At 38.0% G+C, this 17,363-nt stretch overlaps 1 protein-coding gene across 4 annotated transcripts in view; it reads left to right on the top strand.

Moving 5' to 3' along the window:
* The window catches only part of ZEB2 (zinc finger E-box binding homeobox 2), a 130,073-nt gene that overhangs the window by 97,240 nt on the left and 15,470 nt on the right, over positions 1 to 17,363 (top strand). For all 4 annotated transcript variants that reach the window (XM_060107378.1, XM_060107377.1, XM_060107379.1 and 1 more), the window contains 2 exons: positions 16,175 to 16,363; positions 17,057 to 17,271. In XM_060107378.1, the coding sequence (XP_059963361.1) occupies positions 16,175 to 16,363; positions 17,057 to 17,271 (404 nt within the window). The remainder of the gene's footprint in view (positions 1 to 16,174; positions 16,364 to 17,056; positions 17,272 to 17,363) is intronic.

The following is a 17,363-nucleotide window of genomic DNA, read 5'->3' as shown; positions in this document are numbered from 1 at the left end:
TATTTTCATATAAAAGTTATATAAATGTGTGTGTATATATATATACATATATATGTATATGAATGTTCATTGGAAATGAGGAATTGAAACCCAGGAAGTCAGGGCTAGAGATAAAGATTTGAGAGTCATGCAAATATATTCAGATGGTATTTAACATCATGGGACTAAAACATTTACAATAAATATACTGAAACATGTAGAAAGCTGAGGCCAGGGCTTCTGGTGAGTAAGGAGAAAGATCAAATTCATTAAAAGAAAAAAGATTAAGAGACAGAAAAAAATTAAATATCCAGGAGACAAAGAAAGTTTCAAAAGTAGACAATGGTCAATTGAATCAAAAGATTCAAATAACTATGACTGAAAGAATGCTGAGCAAATACATTGGACTTGGTAATTAGGAATTTACTGGTGACCCTCAGCTTAGAACTCTGGCCTTTTAGAGAATAACACATATTTCTTCCCAACCATAAGTTTACTGCTTCTTATCCCTAGCATCTTTTTGGATGCTAAAAACATGTGGAATTGAAATAAGACATCTTTAATGGTTGAAGTTGCTTATTAATGGAGTATCTCTTTCTCCCCACATAGGTCCTATTGATCAAGGTCAAGCTATTGGCTGACCTTCCTCTCTGGCCATCCCAACCTATAGTGATATTCTCCTCCAATGAACTCTTATAGAACAAATCAGCTGACCTTGCTGTAGATGCTATAGTGTGTTGTAACTTAATGTATTGTCTTTTCCAAATTAGACTGCAAACTCTGAGAACACAGATTGGTTTTAGGCTACCACATTGTCTATGAGAGTGCCTTAAAATTAACAGGGTCTTGGGCTTCCCTGGTGGTGCAGTGGTTGAGAGTCCGCCTGCCAATGCAGGGGATACAGGTTCATTCCCCGGTACAGAAAGATCCCACATGCCGTGGAGCGGCTAGGCCCGTGAGCCATGGCCGCTGAGCCTGCGCATCTGGAGGCTGTGCTCCGCAACAGGAGAGGCCACAACAGTGAGAGGCCCGCATACCGCAAAAAAAAAAAAAAAAAAAAATTAATAGGGTCTCAACAAATATGTTTTTATTAGTGCATGAATATGGAATTCTTTAATATCAGATACATTTTTCATCAAAGCAGAACAAACACATTGGAATAGATAAATTTTAAACAGGTTAAGCATATTTTCTGATAAAAAGTGTTGTTGTTAACTGGAATAATTTGTCAGGGGAAGACAAAGAAAATGTCTCTATTATTTCTGGATATTCAACACACAAATTTCATTCCTAACTGAAAGTAAGGAAAAGACCTCTAAATTTCCTACGCAAGTCTACAAATCTATTACATAGTAGAATTTAACCAAGTTCATATCAATGAGTAGAGTAGTCTTTTAGAATCTAAAAGTATCTCCTTCCTAGTATACTCTGCTGAGTTAAAATCTGTAGAAACCACTCATTCTTTCTTAGCCTGACAGCATCATACACCTTCCTAAAGGCCATCTCTACCAGGAAGCCATCTGACAGTCTCCCACTCAAGATTAACCACTCACTCTTTTGAGGGTCATTCTCTCTCATATTATAATTAGACACCTGCAGGTATGCTTCTCTCCACTAGATTGTAAACTATTTGAGGGCAGGAATGATATGGGATTTTGGTTACTTTCTCACCATAGACCCTAGAATGGTCCTGAGTCAGAAAGAGTTTTTGAAGAAATGAGAGACAAATAGCACTTGAACTTTCCTTTCACATTTCTGGGTTGACATACTTTTGACAGCGGACCTGAAATAATCACTCAGACATTTTCATCTCCCATTATTTCAATCCCCCAAATGAGAAAGACTCAGTTACATCTGACTGGTCTCTAGCCTTCATGTCCTCCTCTGTTTAGTCTGTCCACATTCTTCCTATAACCCTTTTATCATGGTCCAAATTCCTTTCTTAGAATCTTTAATTGTCCCTCAGTACCTATAAGACAAAATCCACATTCTTCAGACAGGCATTGAGTGCTCTTCATTTCATACCAACAGTGTTGCATTCTTGTCAGACCAAATCCCTTGGTAATATCAAAAAAGAATCACATGTATACCAACCTCTGAATCTCTGCCCATGCTATCCCTTGAGACCCTAATCTCTCACTCCCTTTCCTCCAATTATCCAAATTCTACCCACCTTTCTGTTCTTCAAGGCTAACTCACCTCCCATTTCCTTAATGTGGTCATCCTTGAACACCCCCAAACCACATATATCTCTTCCTTGTCTGAAATCCCACAGCCCTCAGGTGCACACCACTAATTTTAGCATGTTGAAATGTTCCTCTTTATGTTGTTTGCACATATTTCACCTAGTTAATTTCATGGAGACAAGCAGTTTCTTGAGCTATGAAATAGGGGTAAATTTGTATGACCTTAGTATGTGCCCCCCAAATATTTGCTTTGATAAAAGGGCTAGTCTCTGTTTGCCTCAAAGTGCTCAGTACAGCAGTGAACACACGTGGTGGGCATTATGACTGGTAAAATGAATGAATGAATGAGCTAATGAATGAATGAACAAATATTAGGTGGAGAAGAAATGCACTCTGAGAAAGGAAGTCACAATAGGTGAAAACATTCCCTGTGAAGGGGATTAAGTCCAGTATCTTCAGAGAGTGAAACCAGGATTTAAGTCTCTGAAATCTACTTGTTAAAGGCAAAGAAAAACAGACTATCATTACTTTTTTACAGCAAAGTTAGATTAGCAGCATTGCAAAATTGATCTACAGCATATAAAGCATTGAAAACCCTGATTTATAGTAATAACTTTCTACATTGCATTTAATGTTTCTACATTGGTTTTAATGTTTTAAAGTTTTTTTAATGTATGCTTTAACACGTAAAGAACACCTTTTCACAAAGAACTTTACATCTTCCAGATATTAATCTGGTTCAAAATCAGAATGAAATTATTATGTAGAATTTTCAAAAGTGTGTTTTAAAAGGTGTTTTCTAAGAAGATTAGAGAAATGGAAAAACTTGGGAGCATTATAAACATGTGTTTGCCTACATGCTAGTAGTAACAAGGATGTATCTTAGGTGCACGGTGATCATTAGCATTAATGTGTTTCCACGTGCATATCAAGACCTAAATAAGCCCCTGATGTTTTCCTCTTTGACTGTGTGAGAGTTACCTTTTCTCAAACAATCTAGCACTCTTGTTTTAAAGGGCTATTAATAACCACCTGCATCTTTGCTTCCTTTCCTGGGAAGAGGAAAACACCTTACATCTAGGAACTGGGTAAGGCCAGTTGAGGTCTCAGTTCTTAATCTTATATAACACAAGAAAATTATTGTCCAAGAACTAACTGTACTGACTGTAACTAATAGTCGTTAAACATGCTTCCAATATTTTAGGAATAATATATAAACGCTTTTACAGATAAAAAGGCAAAAGTTGTTTTGGGATGCTCTAGATTCTAGAGTCAGGTAAACTACATTTGAATTTTGTCTCTACCAATTACTAGTTACATGAACTTGAGTATAGAATAAGCCTTCATTCTACATCAGTAAAGTGGAAATAATGATTCCCTGTTTACAGAGTCTGACTGTAGCGATTAAATGGTATATCTTTTTTTTTTTTTTTTTTTTTTTGCTGTTCGCGGGCCTCTCATCGCTGTGGCCTCTCCCGTTGTGGAGCACAGGCTCCGGACGCGCAGGCTCAGTTGCCATGGCTCACGGGCCCAGCTGCTCTGCGGCATGTGGGATCTTCCCGGACCGGGGCACGAACCCGTGTCCCCTGCATTGGCAGGCAGACTCTCAACCACTGCACCACCAGGGAAGCCCATGGTATATCGTTTTTAAAGGACCAAGTACAATGCCTAACATATACTAGATTCTCACCCTCTCTTGGTTATTTTTCTGGTTTGTTTGCATCTGCAAGTAAGCTTACCCATTTCTATTCATTAAGAAATAAATGCATTCTGAACTATTTCCTCCTTTTGTACTGGCTCCTCATTAACTTCTCTAGAATACCAAAATACAATATTTAACACATTTGTAATGGAAGGACTAAACAGTCGATTCTGAGAACCTTGGCCAATTAAATTCCTTTGACATCTTGGAAAACTACCCAGACAAGTTGTAGGACACATTTCTTTTCACTGCTCTGAGGTTGCATTTGAAGTTAAAATTAGAAAGATTAAGAAGGAATAGCTTGGTTTTCTATCTCTCTTCATCTTTATCTAGCACCTTTTTTTTTAAATGTAGAAGAGGATTTAGTAGTATTTATAATGTTTGTGTATAAGGATGTTGAAAGCTCTCAAAGATTTTTCCTTCACTTGTTCACTGACTAGCATCAGAAATCATATCTTTTTTTCCTTCTGTCCTGTATAACAGTCAAATAAACAAATAATATTTGTCACTTGTGAACAACCACTCAACTATTTCCATTCGTTCTTTTCATAGTATTTGTTGTGTGCTGAATTGGAACTGAGGTTCAAGAAACAAAGGAAATAGAAGATATGGTCCTATCCTTAAGGAATTCAAAGTCTTATGATGCCGTTAGGAAAGACAAAAATCACAGTGACATGAAGGCAAACGTTACAATTATAGCTTCATTAGCTATTCAGATCCATAGTCAAATTGGGAGACCCTACTAAGTACAAGGCATTGTTTTAGGCATCATGAAAGATATAGTGAACACTCGCTGTCATTAATGACTTACATTCAATTGGGTAAAAAAAACAATGGAAGATGAATAAGAAATGTGTGTATAATGTTTAGCATAATTTTAGGCATAATACATGTTCAATTGTTGCTAGCTATTATTATTATTATCAGTAATGATTATAATAATACATGGATTAAGATGTTTTATTTGAAATACAGAAAGCTATGTAGGTTCAACTGAGAAGTTTTCAGTATTGCAGAGTTTCTGACAGAGAATAGTGTCAAACATTAGAGACATGAAATTAGGGAGGTGACTTAAGAGACTGCACATTTCAGAGAAGGTTTTCTCCAGGACAAAGGCTTGTTGAACATGCCTCTGTGCAAAAAGAGGGATAGCAAAAATGGCTGAAAATGTAAAAGGAGACGAGGCGAAAGATGAAGTAGGTTATCAGAAGAGTTGTGAGGGAATAGCTTTGGATGGTAGCCTTGGCTGTGGGCAGGGACACATCTTTTTTAGCAATAAGATCAAAAGAAGAAGGGAGACTTGTTGTAGAGAAATTTCTGTTGAATTTTAGGTAGTTGATGGAATTCACATCATTTAAGTTGCACTCTTTGAAGTAAGTAGGAAAAGATATCATCAATTGACAGTATGGGAATGGGAATAGGGTTGGAATCTTCAGGAATGGAAATTTAGAGTAATTGCTGTGGACAATGTATGGAGATTCAATTATCATCATGAAAGAATATCCTATTTTGATAGATTGAAACAAGGCTATACAATTATTTACGTTTCTTTAAACATTTTTTATATTCTAGGAACAGAGAAATTGGGCTGGATTTTAATTTGGCAAGGCCAGAATGACACAAGAACAAGGGGCGGGGATGGAAGTGATTTCCAGCTTCAAGGTGAACCGAGGCAAGCAAAATCAGAATGGGTGAAATAGCCTGAGGGACTTGTCAGGGCCTGATTATCACAATGAAGTACCTGTTTCAGGGGATGAGGAACTGAATGATGGGGTGGGGCGATAGGTTGAAATCAGAGAGTGAAAGTTCCAAGTTTCGCTCATAGAGATGGCATTGTCCCAGGGTTAGCCATACCAAGGGGTGGCTGGCCATCCCTGTTGTTGGACTAGAGAAGATTAGAGCACCACGCAGCCAGGATTCTGCACAGACTATCTTTTGAGTAATGAAATTTCCCAGAATGACAATAATGACAGGCTGGGGTAAACATATTCATGGGATAAGTGTCATTTTATTTGAGCTGTATAGGTTGTGTCCTAAGACATGATGGTGAAAATGGATGACATAGACTTCAAAAAATTACAGATTGGAGGCTTTTTGAGGGTCCAGGTTAAGTTTGCTCTTCCCCATGTTTCCCCTTGGTAGGTGCAGTGTTTATACAGCCTCGATGGTTGATAAACAGGTTGCTTGTTGAAACAAAGCATAAATGAATAAACAAAGAAATGCTGAACAAATTAATAAAATAGGCACTCTGGTTTGAAATGGGGGTATGAATGAAGGAGTTTGTTGACCCATCTGTGTGTCGCTCTGCGTGTTAAGACAGATGAAGGTGGGAATGGCTCTGCTGGAAGGGTCTGTGAGGGATGGAATATTATCAAGAGATGACACAGTTTCATTTAATCTGAAGAAGTGGAACTCATGTAGGAGGACATCATTAAGCATGTGGGGGGATAAACAAGTAATATGTGAAATGGGAAAGCAAAATGAACCGTGAATAAAGTGTTTCTTGGTCTCTAGTCCTAAATTAAGCTTAAGACATTTTTTTAATTTACTAAAACCATAGTAGTTAATATAAATTCTTCCTTTGCAAGACGTTTCATAAAGTTATTTTTGAATTGAGTGCCTTTTGCAACATGATTAAAATGAGGAAATATCAGAATGAGAAAAATACAGTCCCTAAATATTAAATGGAATTTTTTTTTTTTTTTTTTTTTTTTTTTTTTTCTGTACGCGGGCCTCACACTGTTGTGGCCTCTCCCGTTGTGGAGCACAGGCTCCGGACGCGCAGGCCCAGCGGCCATGGCTCATGGGCCCAGCCGCTCCGCGGCATGTGGGATCTTCCCGGACCGGGGCACGAACCCGTGTCCCCTGCACCGGCAGGCGGACTCTCAACCACTGCGCCACCAGGGAAGCCCTAAATGAAAATTTTAAATAGGCATTGTGAGTGGAGCATTTGAAGAACTTCCATGATGTTTTCCATTTTACCCCAGTAAACTTAGGTGCAGGTCACTCAGTCAAAAAATAAAACAAGTGCATAGCATTCAGAAGAGCAAGGACGTGAAAAGAAAAATAGAGAAAAAAAGTTTAAAATATGCTATTTTATTTACATTGAAGTTGGCATTTACATTGCCTTTCTTCCTATTAATTTTACGGTGTTATAATGTTGTTGTTCAGAGATACTTACAATGTCAGAACAATCATTGCAGCATCTAGGACCTATTGAAATTATATCCAATCAGGTAGGCAAGAAGAAAAACTAAAAATATGGGGTTGTCTCTCTCTCTGTCTTTCTCTCATATGGACTCATTATGATATAGTGTAAAGAGTAACGGGTTAAGAGTCAGGATACATGAATTCCCCATCCAGCCCTACCAGAAATTATTTGTGTAATGTTCTATGAATCACTAGCTTCACTGTACCTTAGTTGTATTGTCTGTTAAGTGAAGACATTAGACTAGAAATTGTGGACTCCACCCACCCTACCCTTTCTTCTAACGAGATTTTACTGGGAAGTGTGAACAAAGGAAACAAAAAGCATGGGCTGTGTGAGTTGCCATGGGAGGGGGAGGTTCTCAGGTCTCCTGCCTCCTGATCCTAGACCCAAGGCCAGGGTCCTGGGTGTGCGACGTGCAGTCACACAGGGGCCTTCACTGGAAGGGCCTTGCCCTTGGTTTGATGCTCTACTGCCACCATTTTGCACTGAGCCTGGCAAATTGTGTAGGCAGTCCTGCTTCTACCTCACAAAAGGTGTTAAGATAATCTCTGAGTATGAGCAGGATGGGAAGGGGTGGGGTCAGGGATTACCCACCTGAAGTACCACATATAAACACCAATTCTGTTCAAGTGTACAGGATCTTTTGGCAGTATCTCGGAAGCAACTGAATCCCAGGTAAAGATCTAGACCTAGATTGAAAATCTTTTTTTGAGCCAGAAACACCGTGATACACAGTATAACTCCCCCAAATTGGTAACAGGAATGATAAGGTTAGCAGGCTAGCAGTCAGTTAAGCCTCTTTAAGCATGAATTTTGTGTGTCATATCATTAGTATAGAAGAAAGTGGAGAAGAGAGTGAGAACGTTTTTGTACCTTTGTTGTCTTCTTGGTTTATAGCTTCCAATTCCTCTTATTGCTCTTATATGGAGTTTAAGTTAAAATTTTTTATACAGCTAGCTTTCTTCTATGGGTAACAGAAGCCATACAAGTTTTATCATAAGGTATATCTCAGCAAGAGTTGAGTTGGATGTATAGCGTTAATCAATTGTGCAAGATCGGGGCTTCCCTGGTGGTGCAGTGGTTGAGAGTCCGCCTGCCGATGCAGGGGACACGGGTTCATGCCCCTGTCCGGGAAGATCCCACATGCTGCGGAGTGGCTGGGCCTGTGAGCCATGGCTGCTGAGCCTGCGCATCCCCCGCAGCGGGAGAGACCACAACAGTGAGAGGCCCACATACAGAAAAAAAAAAAAAAAAAAAAAAAAAATTGTTCAAGATCAGCTTATCAGATAATTCAGTTAGTACCTAAATACTTAACAAGGAGAGAGTCCTGCTCTTATAAAGCATGTCATTTTCTTCTTGTGTATAATATTAGTCACATTTTTATATGTTGGAAGAGTTTTGTCCTCCAGTCAGATCTGTCATGCATATTATCCTTTTAAATTTTTTTAGTTAATTTCATACAATGAGTTTCTAAAAAGAAAGTATAGGAAGAGATACGTTCTGAGGAGAGAAAGACAGAAGTAGCACTTGGCAGGTTAGGCAGGAGGGTCATTTTCAGACTATAATCAGTGTACACCAAGAACAGCCTGTTACTTCCTGGCGAATGAATGCTGCGGTTTTATGAGCTTTGTTCGCAGTTAGGAACAGCTATCTCCACTTCACAGCAAGAGTTCCCACAAGAAATAACTGATATCCCAAGCTTCTTGAGTGTCTCCTTCATTCATTCAGCAAATATTTAATAAGCACTGTTTTCCTTGTGATATTGTCTGTGGTTTCCAGGCACCTCTGAAATATTTTTTCTTAATCTGTGTATATGGGTCCTCCATCAGAAAACTGTGTTGCTTTGAGTTTTTAATTGAAAAGAATACAGATAAAACTCTCTAGGCCTAGCCAGTGAATAAAAAAGCAAATTGATTAGGGCAAAGAATTAATTGAAATGGTGCAATTCTGAAACTTCGAAGATTCCCTAGAAAGCACATACTAGCTCATTTTACAGAAGAAGATATTGAGATTAAAAAACATAAGTAGCTGAGTCAAAATGAGTAGTCTAATGATTTTAAACCTGGTCTAATCATTCAATTAGTGAGCATTAGCTGTGTGCCTGACACTGCCCCAGGCACTGGGATACAAAGGTGAATAAGACCCTCCGTGCCTCTATCAGCTCATGGGCATGTAAACGAAAGATTATAATGTGATGTGATATATTCAACAATTGAGATATGCAGATGATATTCTGTAGAAGGAGGGTATGAACTCAGGTTGAAATCATCAGAAAGGCTCCCTGACATGGAAGTAATTCTGTGCTGTTTCCCAAAACCACGTTACTGAATGCCTTATTTAGCCAGGGGAGACAGAGAATTGAATTCCCAGAGTAGTGATTCTTTAACTGGGCATGTATCAGAATCCCCTAAAGGGCTTGTTAAAACACAGATTGCTGATTCCGTCCATTTAGGGTGGACCCCAAGAATTTGCATTTTGAACAAGTTCCCAGGTAATACCGATGCTGCTGGCCTGCGGACCACATTTTGAAAACCACTGTCCTAGAGCATCCTTAGGTGTCATATGTCTCTACAGAAAGCATATGAAAGAGCACCGAATTACTGGACAAAAATACCATACTTCATAAACCTCTCTAAAATATAATAAAATAGTCTGAGTCTTTTTGGTAATATACCAATTCCAAAATTTTAGGTTTCACAGGTATATGAAAGATAAACATATTATCTACGGGAATTTTTGTTTTAAAGGCGTGGTCTTTGTACCAATAAATAGCAATCAAAACTGTCTAAGGGTTAGTAGTCTCTAAATCTGATATTCAGAATCCCCTAATAAAAAATCTCACTTTAAAATTAGACTCTGTCCCTGACTGGGCTGCTTCCTGCTGTTTAGGGAGATATTTGATCCTGCACAGTACTACAGATTCCCATCCCTTTGGAACTTTTTCTCCTGAAGCTCTTACACGTTGGGAACTCTCACTGGCATCTGAATATGTGCTCCCAGGAGAAAGCCATGTCAGATCAGGCATGGAGAGACTGGCCCAGAAGCTCTACTAATTCCCAGGAAGAGAAGAAAACTTTGTCACTTTTGACCTGGCTTTACACACACCTCTGTAGCAGTCGGAGGCTCTGCTGGGCTGCCCATGTAGCTGTGTAATGAGAAAAAGATCATCTTCCCTCACGGTTGTTTTTAGATATTTGGTGCCAGTATGTATTTCAGAAGCCTTCTACAGAAAGGCACACGTGCATTTTTAATGATAAAATGCCTATATTACATTAATTAGTCAACTTTAAACAAAGTGGCCATGAGGATTTATATACCTCAACAAATGCTGAATATGAGCTTTCTTTAAACGAAAAATTTTAATACAAATGAATAAATTAAAAATAATTTTCTGTGTTTTCTTACCATCTAAAATGTTGTTGAGAAAGAGACGTTTTCAAAAAGATGATGAATACAGTTACGTAGATTTCAGGTCCCTTTGCCTTGACATTTGAAGTGAGTAAAAGCAGATGATATGATAAATGCATAATTTCGATGTTAGACTGAGGAAGTGTGTGTGTCTCTGTGTGTGACTCTCTGTGTATATATGTATTTATATTACCCTGATATACATGTATCTATATGTCTGTATACTGCAGCATAACAACCATTTTATGTACTTGTCTCTAAATATGAGAATCATAGAAGCAGGAAAACAATTCTCAGTCAATATCTTTGTGTCCTCGTCCCCAAGTACATTCTCTGGTACTAGTAGGCACTCAATAAACAGTTATTAAACAAAGGGACGGATGAATGATTCTACTCAGTTTTTTACATATACTTACTTCAGCTCTTCTAGACCCTCCAAGATATTTTCTTTTCCAAAAGAATTATTTATTCATGTTGATGTTTATTAAAATGGCTTAGCATAATATTCAAATATATTTCTTTAATTTTTAAGTGAATGTTAAAAACATGCTGGGTAATAGACCAGTGTTAATAGAGCACCTGTCTTCCTACATGAACACATGCTTGTAAAAAGTAAAGAAAATAAATGGTGAGGGAATAAAAGTAAAGAGAAGGAAACAGAAAAAGAGAAGCAATAAGTATCAAGGCCTCATCATAATATAACTACTTGTAAAAGTATTAAGAATCTTTGAGAAATACCTAAAAGAAGTCAATTATGGGGAGAGCAGCAGTTGACTGATTTGAAGACCAATATAACTCTTTTATTTAGAGGTTTTCTTTAAAGATATTAACATTGCTTGTTTTTAGGCAATAACTTGAAAAGTCAGTCCATATTGATATTCATCATTATCTATCCAAAAATATCAATATCTAAGATAGAGATAAGGGTATATATGAAAGTATTATTAATTAGTAAGCATAACCAACATATTTACAAGAAATTTGAGGCTGTTCTGACTTAAGGGACCTAGAAATTTACCCTAACAATATTAAAATACACTTGGCTATGAGGAAACATTTTTAATTAATGAAGTTCTGTTTTTGGGTAGAGGAAAGTTTACCTGACCTTAGGGAAGGTTGAGATATTTGCAAGACACTAGGGTAAATTTTAGGACTAAATGCAAAATCTCTGGAGAAGGTATGGGAAGACATTATTTGAGGTTTCTTGTGAATTTTTGCTATCGTTTGATCATAAATACCATGCAAATATACGTTGTCAGTGTGTTTTGGCAATTCTTCCAAGGATACCAAGGAGTGAAGAGAAAGACAGGAAAAAAAAAAAAAAAAAAGAAAAGAAGGTTTATTTTACATTAGAAAAATGCAGTGAGGAATTTTATAACTTTCTAGCAAATTTTCTACCTCATCTCTGAGTCCACTATACAGTATTACAAAATCTTTGTAAAAACCAAAAAATGCAGACTTCCAAATAGAATCCAAACATTATCCTTCCCAACAATTTTGAGAGTAATAAAAATTTAATTCCATCATTTGTTCTAGAATTGTAACAGGGCAATTTGGAGTCTAGGAGATTGAGATACAACATAGCCTAAAGTAGAAAAGGGAATTTTTCTGCTCTCTGGAAGGATGCAGGTGCTGCTTGGCCTCAGGAACAAGTGTAGCTTGAAAAGTACTGTCAGGACTTGCCGTTTTGTCTCTGCTTTTCTCTGTATATCTGCTCATTTTCTCTCTTCATAAATCTTCTTATTCTACATGGGATTTATCAATTCTTTCATTCTACATCTTATAGCTGCAGTCACTTGGAAAAAATAAATCTGCCTTGGTGATCTCTTTGGAACCATGTTCTAAAATCATGGGGAAGGGATTGACTGAACTCAGTTGGATTAATTGGCTACCACTGGACCAGTCAATGGTTTGACCTGGAGGATGGAGGGCTAAGATTGCTTCAGTTCAGGTGCAGATTAATCCACTGTAACTAGGGGAGCAGGATCATGCAACAACATGGCAGCTGCCTTGGGTACCATAAGGTTTGGCAACAGGGACAGTGGGGAGCCATCCCAGGCAAAGGAGAATGTCATGGTACTGGGCAGAAAAAACCATATATTGCTAGTATCCATAGCAACACCAGGGAAAAACACATTATATCTATGATGGTCATACCTAGTTCATAGAAGGCTAGATTCTAGCCCACTTAAGTGACTATAGATATTGAGATATATAACTAATAGCATATCTATACCACATTAAAAAAATCTTGATAGAGCAAATAAATTTAAATGATTGGGTTTCTTCATGAAACCCTTTCTGAATACTCATCTGAGCCCTATCAAAACTCTTGCAAGTATTTATGATCACGAATACACAGTTTATCATGTAATTGTTCTACAGTTACTTGAATAGTAGGTCTGAGTTCCTAGCTCAACTGTAGGTGTCTTGTCTTATGCTTCCTTTTACTAGAAGACTTCTGCACCAAGATCAGTGTTAAGGACATAATTTATTCCACATTCATTCCATAAATGATTCTTGAGTGCCTACTAATTTCTAGGCAATATATTCGATGCTCAGGCCACAAAGATGATCCTTAATGAGAGCACATGATTTGATATCTTTTGTCCCTATCACACTTGACATAGAAATCTAGTATGGCCAGATCTGATCTAGCGAGTGAATTGCTTCTCCAAATACCAATAGTGTATCTAGATGCAATTTAGTTTGCCTATCCAGAAAAATCAGAATTTTCCTCCCTTTTAAGTGGAAAGGTTATTAATGCAAATCCAATTGAATTTGCATTTGATTACATTTCTGATGGAAACATTCATATGCAAATGAAAATTCATGCAAAGATAGCCAGATAATTCAGATACTTGCTGAAATATCAAGATAAAATTAGCATGATATTAAATGTACATCCATCCATGTTTACTAGATTACACTCAGGATCTTCAAGTGGGACAGTGTTCTTGAAAAACTTAAATAAATTGTGTCTTAAACATTTGACAATGTTCAAGTAGATCTGGATTTAGAAAGTTGCTATTACCTTACTTTCTGCTGCCACAGTGCTGAAAAAGAAGTCAGTCCCTGGTCAGATCAGTCAGGTTGTTCATAAAAGGTCCATCTTGGACCCACATGTTTTGTCCCCTTTATCTTTTCTTGCGCTTAAAACAAAAGGTGACTTTTGATAGAACTGAAGTCATTTTGATGATCCAAAATGATGAACAAATATTTTGTGCAAGCTGGCAATTCCTTCATACCCCATAGTGACTTAATGGCGCAAGTTAAATGACACCATCACAATCACCACCAGTAAGTATCCTTTGGAAAACATTCATGACAACATGAACAGACCAGAGGGAAAGTGATCCTAATCAATGTCCATATTCTTCAAAGAAAAGACTTAAGCAAAATTTCAAGATATAAAATCTTAATCCACTATTCCACATTCCAAACCTACATTTGAAGGAAGTACAGATCTTGGAATCAGACCATTGCTCTTGTTAAAATTAACAGAAGTTGAAGTGGCAAAAGAGAAAAGCTTGAGATCACGGTATTCAGAGAGTTAGCACTTAGTTTAATAGTCTACAAAGTGTAATGCTCCCCAGCTTTATTTTATTTGATCCAATGTATTCATTCATATTTTCGAATCTTTTTAGAATTCCCGTGCTTCCTGGTGTGGTGAATGTCCCTTACCATCCATCAAATTCAAAAAGCCTGAACCTAAGGGAGGGTCTTAGCCTTTCCCTCCTTGGCTCACCCAATCTTTCTCCAAATCTAGCAATCTTACTTTTTAAGTATCTCTCAAATCCAGCCACTTCTTATAGTCTCCATCACCAATTCTTTAACTTTTATCTTTCACCTAATCAATGGCAAGAGACTCCTAACTGGTTTCCCAGAATCTACTTTTCTCTTCCTGCATTCCCTAGCATACTGTAGCCAGAGTTGTCATATTAAAATGCAGGTAATCTATAATTTCATCCAACCATCCTCTCTGCTTAATACCCTTCAATGGCTTCCTGTTTCTCTTAGAAGAAAACTCAAATCCTTAACAGGGCTAGCACACGCTGCAGGGTCTAGTCCCTACCTTCCTCTTCACACTTGCATCATGCTGCTCCCCTTTCTCTCCACACTCTAACAATGTCCTTTCAGATCCCGAAATGCTCCATTTTCTTTCTAGTCACCACTGCTGTACCCCAGCTTCTAAAGTTAGTTAACTTCGTGCTTCTCAGTTAAGGCTTTCCTGATCTTCCACACTCCATCAGGTCCCCGTCAGGTCCCCCTGTTACTTCTGCAATACAACCGTACAACTTTCTTTCATAACACTTATTTGAGTTTGTCATATTATATCTACTTTTTGAGACAATATCCATTGTATTGATCATTCTCATGGCTTCCTAAAGAATGAGGCTGGATCTGTTTTTTGCTTATCAAAACAAGGCATGATGCCTATCTCATACCAGGCATTCAGTAAATACTTGTTGATTAACGGAGGGTTCCACTTTCTGTTCTTCTCATAACAGTTCATAACAGTGAAAGCCCAAAATAAAAATTGACTGGCTTGCTTGAACAACACCCTGCCACAAATTGCCAGGGAGAATTAGGATGGCAAGTACTATAATATCTTTTATGACAGAGAAGGTGAGATGAAGAATATAGTGGAATCAAGGTTAACTGTTCTCAAAAACTATGAAAGTAGGGCCCCAACATTAATTGTACTAGCAAAAGACTTTTCTTCACTTACTTCTGGTAGACAATAATGTGGCAGCCACTTTCCCAACACTGTCTTATGCATAAGTTTCTACTTAGGATGTTTAAAGCCACAACTTATTTCAGAAACATAGCTATAGTGGTTTCTAATATACAATCTTGGGACAAGAGTTGCTAAAGTTGATTTACAACTATCATTCATGTCATGGGAATAGAGTCATAATTACAAAAGTTAAAAATCATATCGAAATCACACTGCAGCATAGCCAGTTTCTTAACTCCGTCTGTTACTTTTTTATTTCTATCAGTGTGAGCTTTATTTTATTTTCAGCAGCTTTAAAATACTGAGCTAAACATTGAAATTTTAAGGAAAGATAAACTCCCACATTCCCTGATTTTTTAACAAAGTCCCATTATTATCTCTCTAGGAATATCCATCCTTTCTCATCTCTCTCGGACTGGGTAGTCCTGGTGGTCTGTGATGTTCAGAGGCTGGAGGGTTAAAAGCTTATATTTAGCAACAGGATGTATACGTGGTTAGGAACATTAAGTGTAGTGGACTATAAAACATCAATTATACCTTGCTTAAAAGAAAAGGAAGTTTTATATAGACTACTAAAGTAGCTTTGAGTTCATGTTATCTCTCATGTTTATGGATCTGAGAATATAGTTCTGTTTTTTTTTAAGTTTTCCCTGAAAAACATTAAAAAATTTCTTTGATTCTTTGTGAAGCATGCAGACTAGTATTCCAAGAAGAGGAAAATAAAATATGCTTATTTAACTTAAAGCAAAGTGTCCTCTTTTTTTGCATATATTATGAGAATAAGCATTCAATCAATAACTGGTCATCTGCAACACATCCTACAAATAAACTAGGTATTTGTAATCTTTTTGCAAGTCTATGTGTCTTACTAACAATGATGCAGGCAGACCGAGGCTCCTAGGAAGAAGGCCCTGAAAAGACATTTCTTCTCCTTTTTACCATTTCAGTTAAGAATGCAAATTGCACATCAGACTTTGAGGAATACTTTGCCAAAAGAAAACTGGAGGAACGCGATGGCCATGCAGTCAGCATCGAAGAGTACCTTCAGCGCAGTGACACAGCCATCATTTACCCAGAAGCCCCTGAGGAGCTGTCTCGCCTTGGCACGCCAGAGGCCAATGGGCAGGAAGAAAATGGTGAGGCTGTAATTCATTTTTAGCCACGACGCTGACCTCTGCAGCTGTTACAATTACAAATGCACTACATGCCTGGGTGTTTACCTTAAAATTTGAAGAACAGCTGCAGAGGCATGGAATTTCATGAGCAAAGATTAGAACTGTAATTTTAGGGTATTGTGAAATTTTTTTTGTCAGCAAATTTGTGTCATCTGTACATCCAATAAAGAACCAGAACAATTAGAGCCTATTTCTAAGAGATAAAAATATCTACATTGATTCCTATCTTTCCAAAATATTTCACTTTTGAGGAAAACAAAAAACTTTAGAGATACTGACCCTAACCTTTGTTCTTCTTTACCGACACCTGAAAAGCTCCATCACCCCATGACTCCCTGAGTCATATGTGACTAAAGGTTTACTACGAACTGTCAGTCACCTAAAGAGAATCTCCTCATTTATCAGCTGTTTAAATTTCCCCCCAAATGCTCCAGTAATTAATTAATTTTCCAGCGCAGTGTGAGCTGATTTCGACAAGTCTGCCCTGGGTGTGCAAGGGGACTGGTGTGCGTGGAGGCCGCGTGCGCCTGTGGCACTCTCGTGGAGCAGATTGCAGTGATTCCTGTCATACCATCCCGGGCAGTCAGCCCATTAGCTGCCATTGATTTACTGACCTTTTGGCCTGCTTCTCTCCCTCTCGTCTCTCGGCTACAGACCTGCCACCTGGAACTCCAGATGCTTTTGCCCAACTGCTGACCTGCCCCTACTGCGACCGGGGCTACAAGCGCTTGACATCACTGAAGGAGCACATCAAGTACCGCCACGAGAAGAATGAAGAGAACTTTTCCTGCCCTCTGTGTAGCTACACGTTTGCCTACCGCACCCAGCTCGAGCGGCATATGGTGACGCACAAGCCAGGGACAGATCAGGTGGGGGGTTGGTTTTAAGTGATTTCTTTCTATAATAACCCCTTAGAGAAACGATATTGCTTTGATTGGCAATCATTATTAATTTTTCATGG

This window comes from Mesoplodon densirostris, chromosome 8 (genome assembly GCF_025265405.1).
Source record: "Mesoplodon densirostris isolate mMesDen1 chromosome 8, mMesDen1 primary haplotype, whole genome shotgun sequence".
NCBI classification, from domain to species: domain Eukaryota; kingdom Metazoa; phylum Chordata; class Mammalia; order Artiodactyla; family Ziphiidae; genus Mesoplodon; species Mesoplodon densirostris.
Note: the sequence above shows the minus strand (reverse complement) of the source record. Positions and strands in the feature narration are given on the sequence as shown.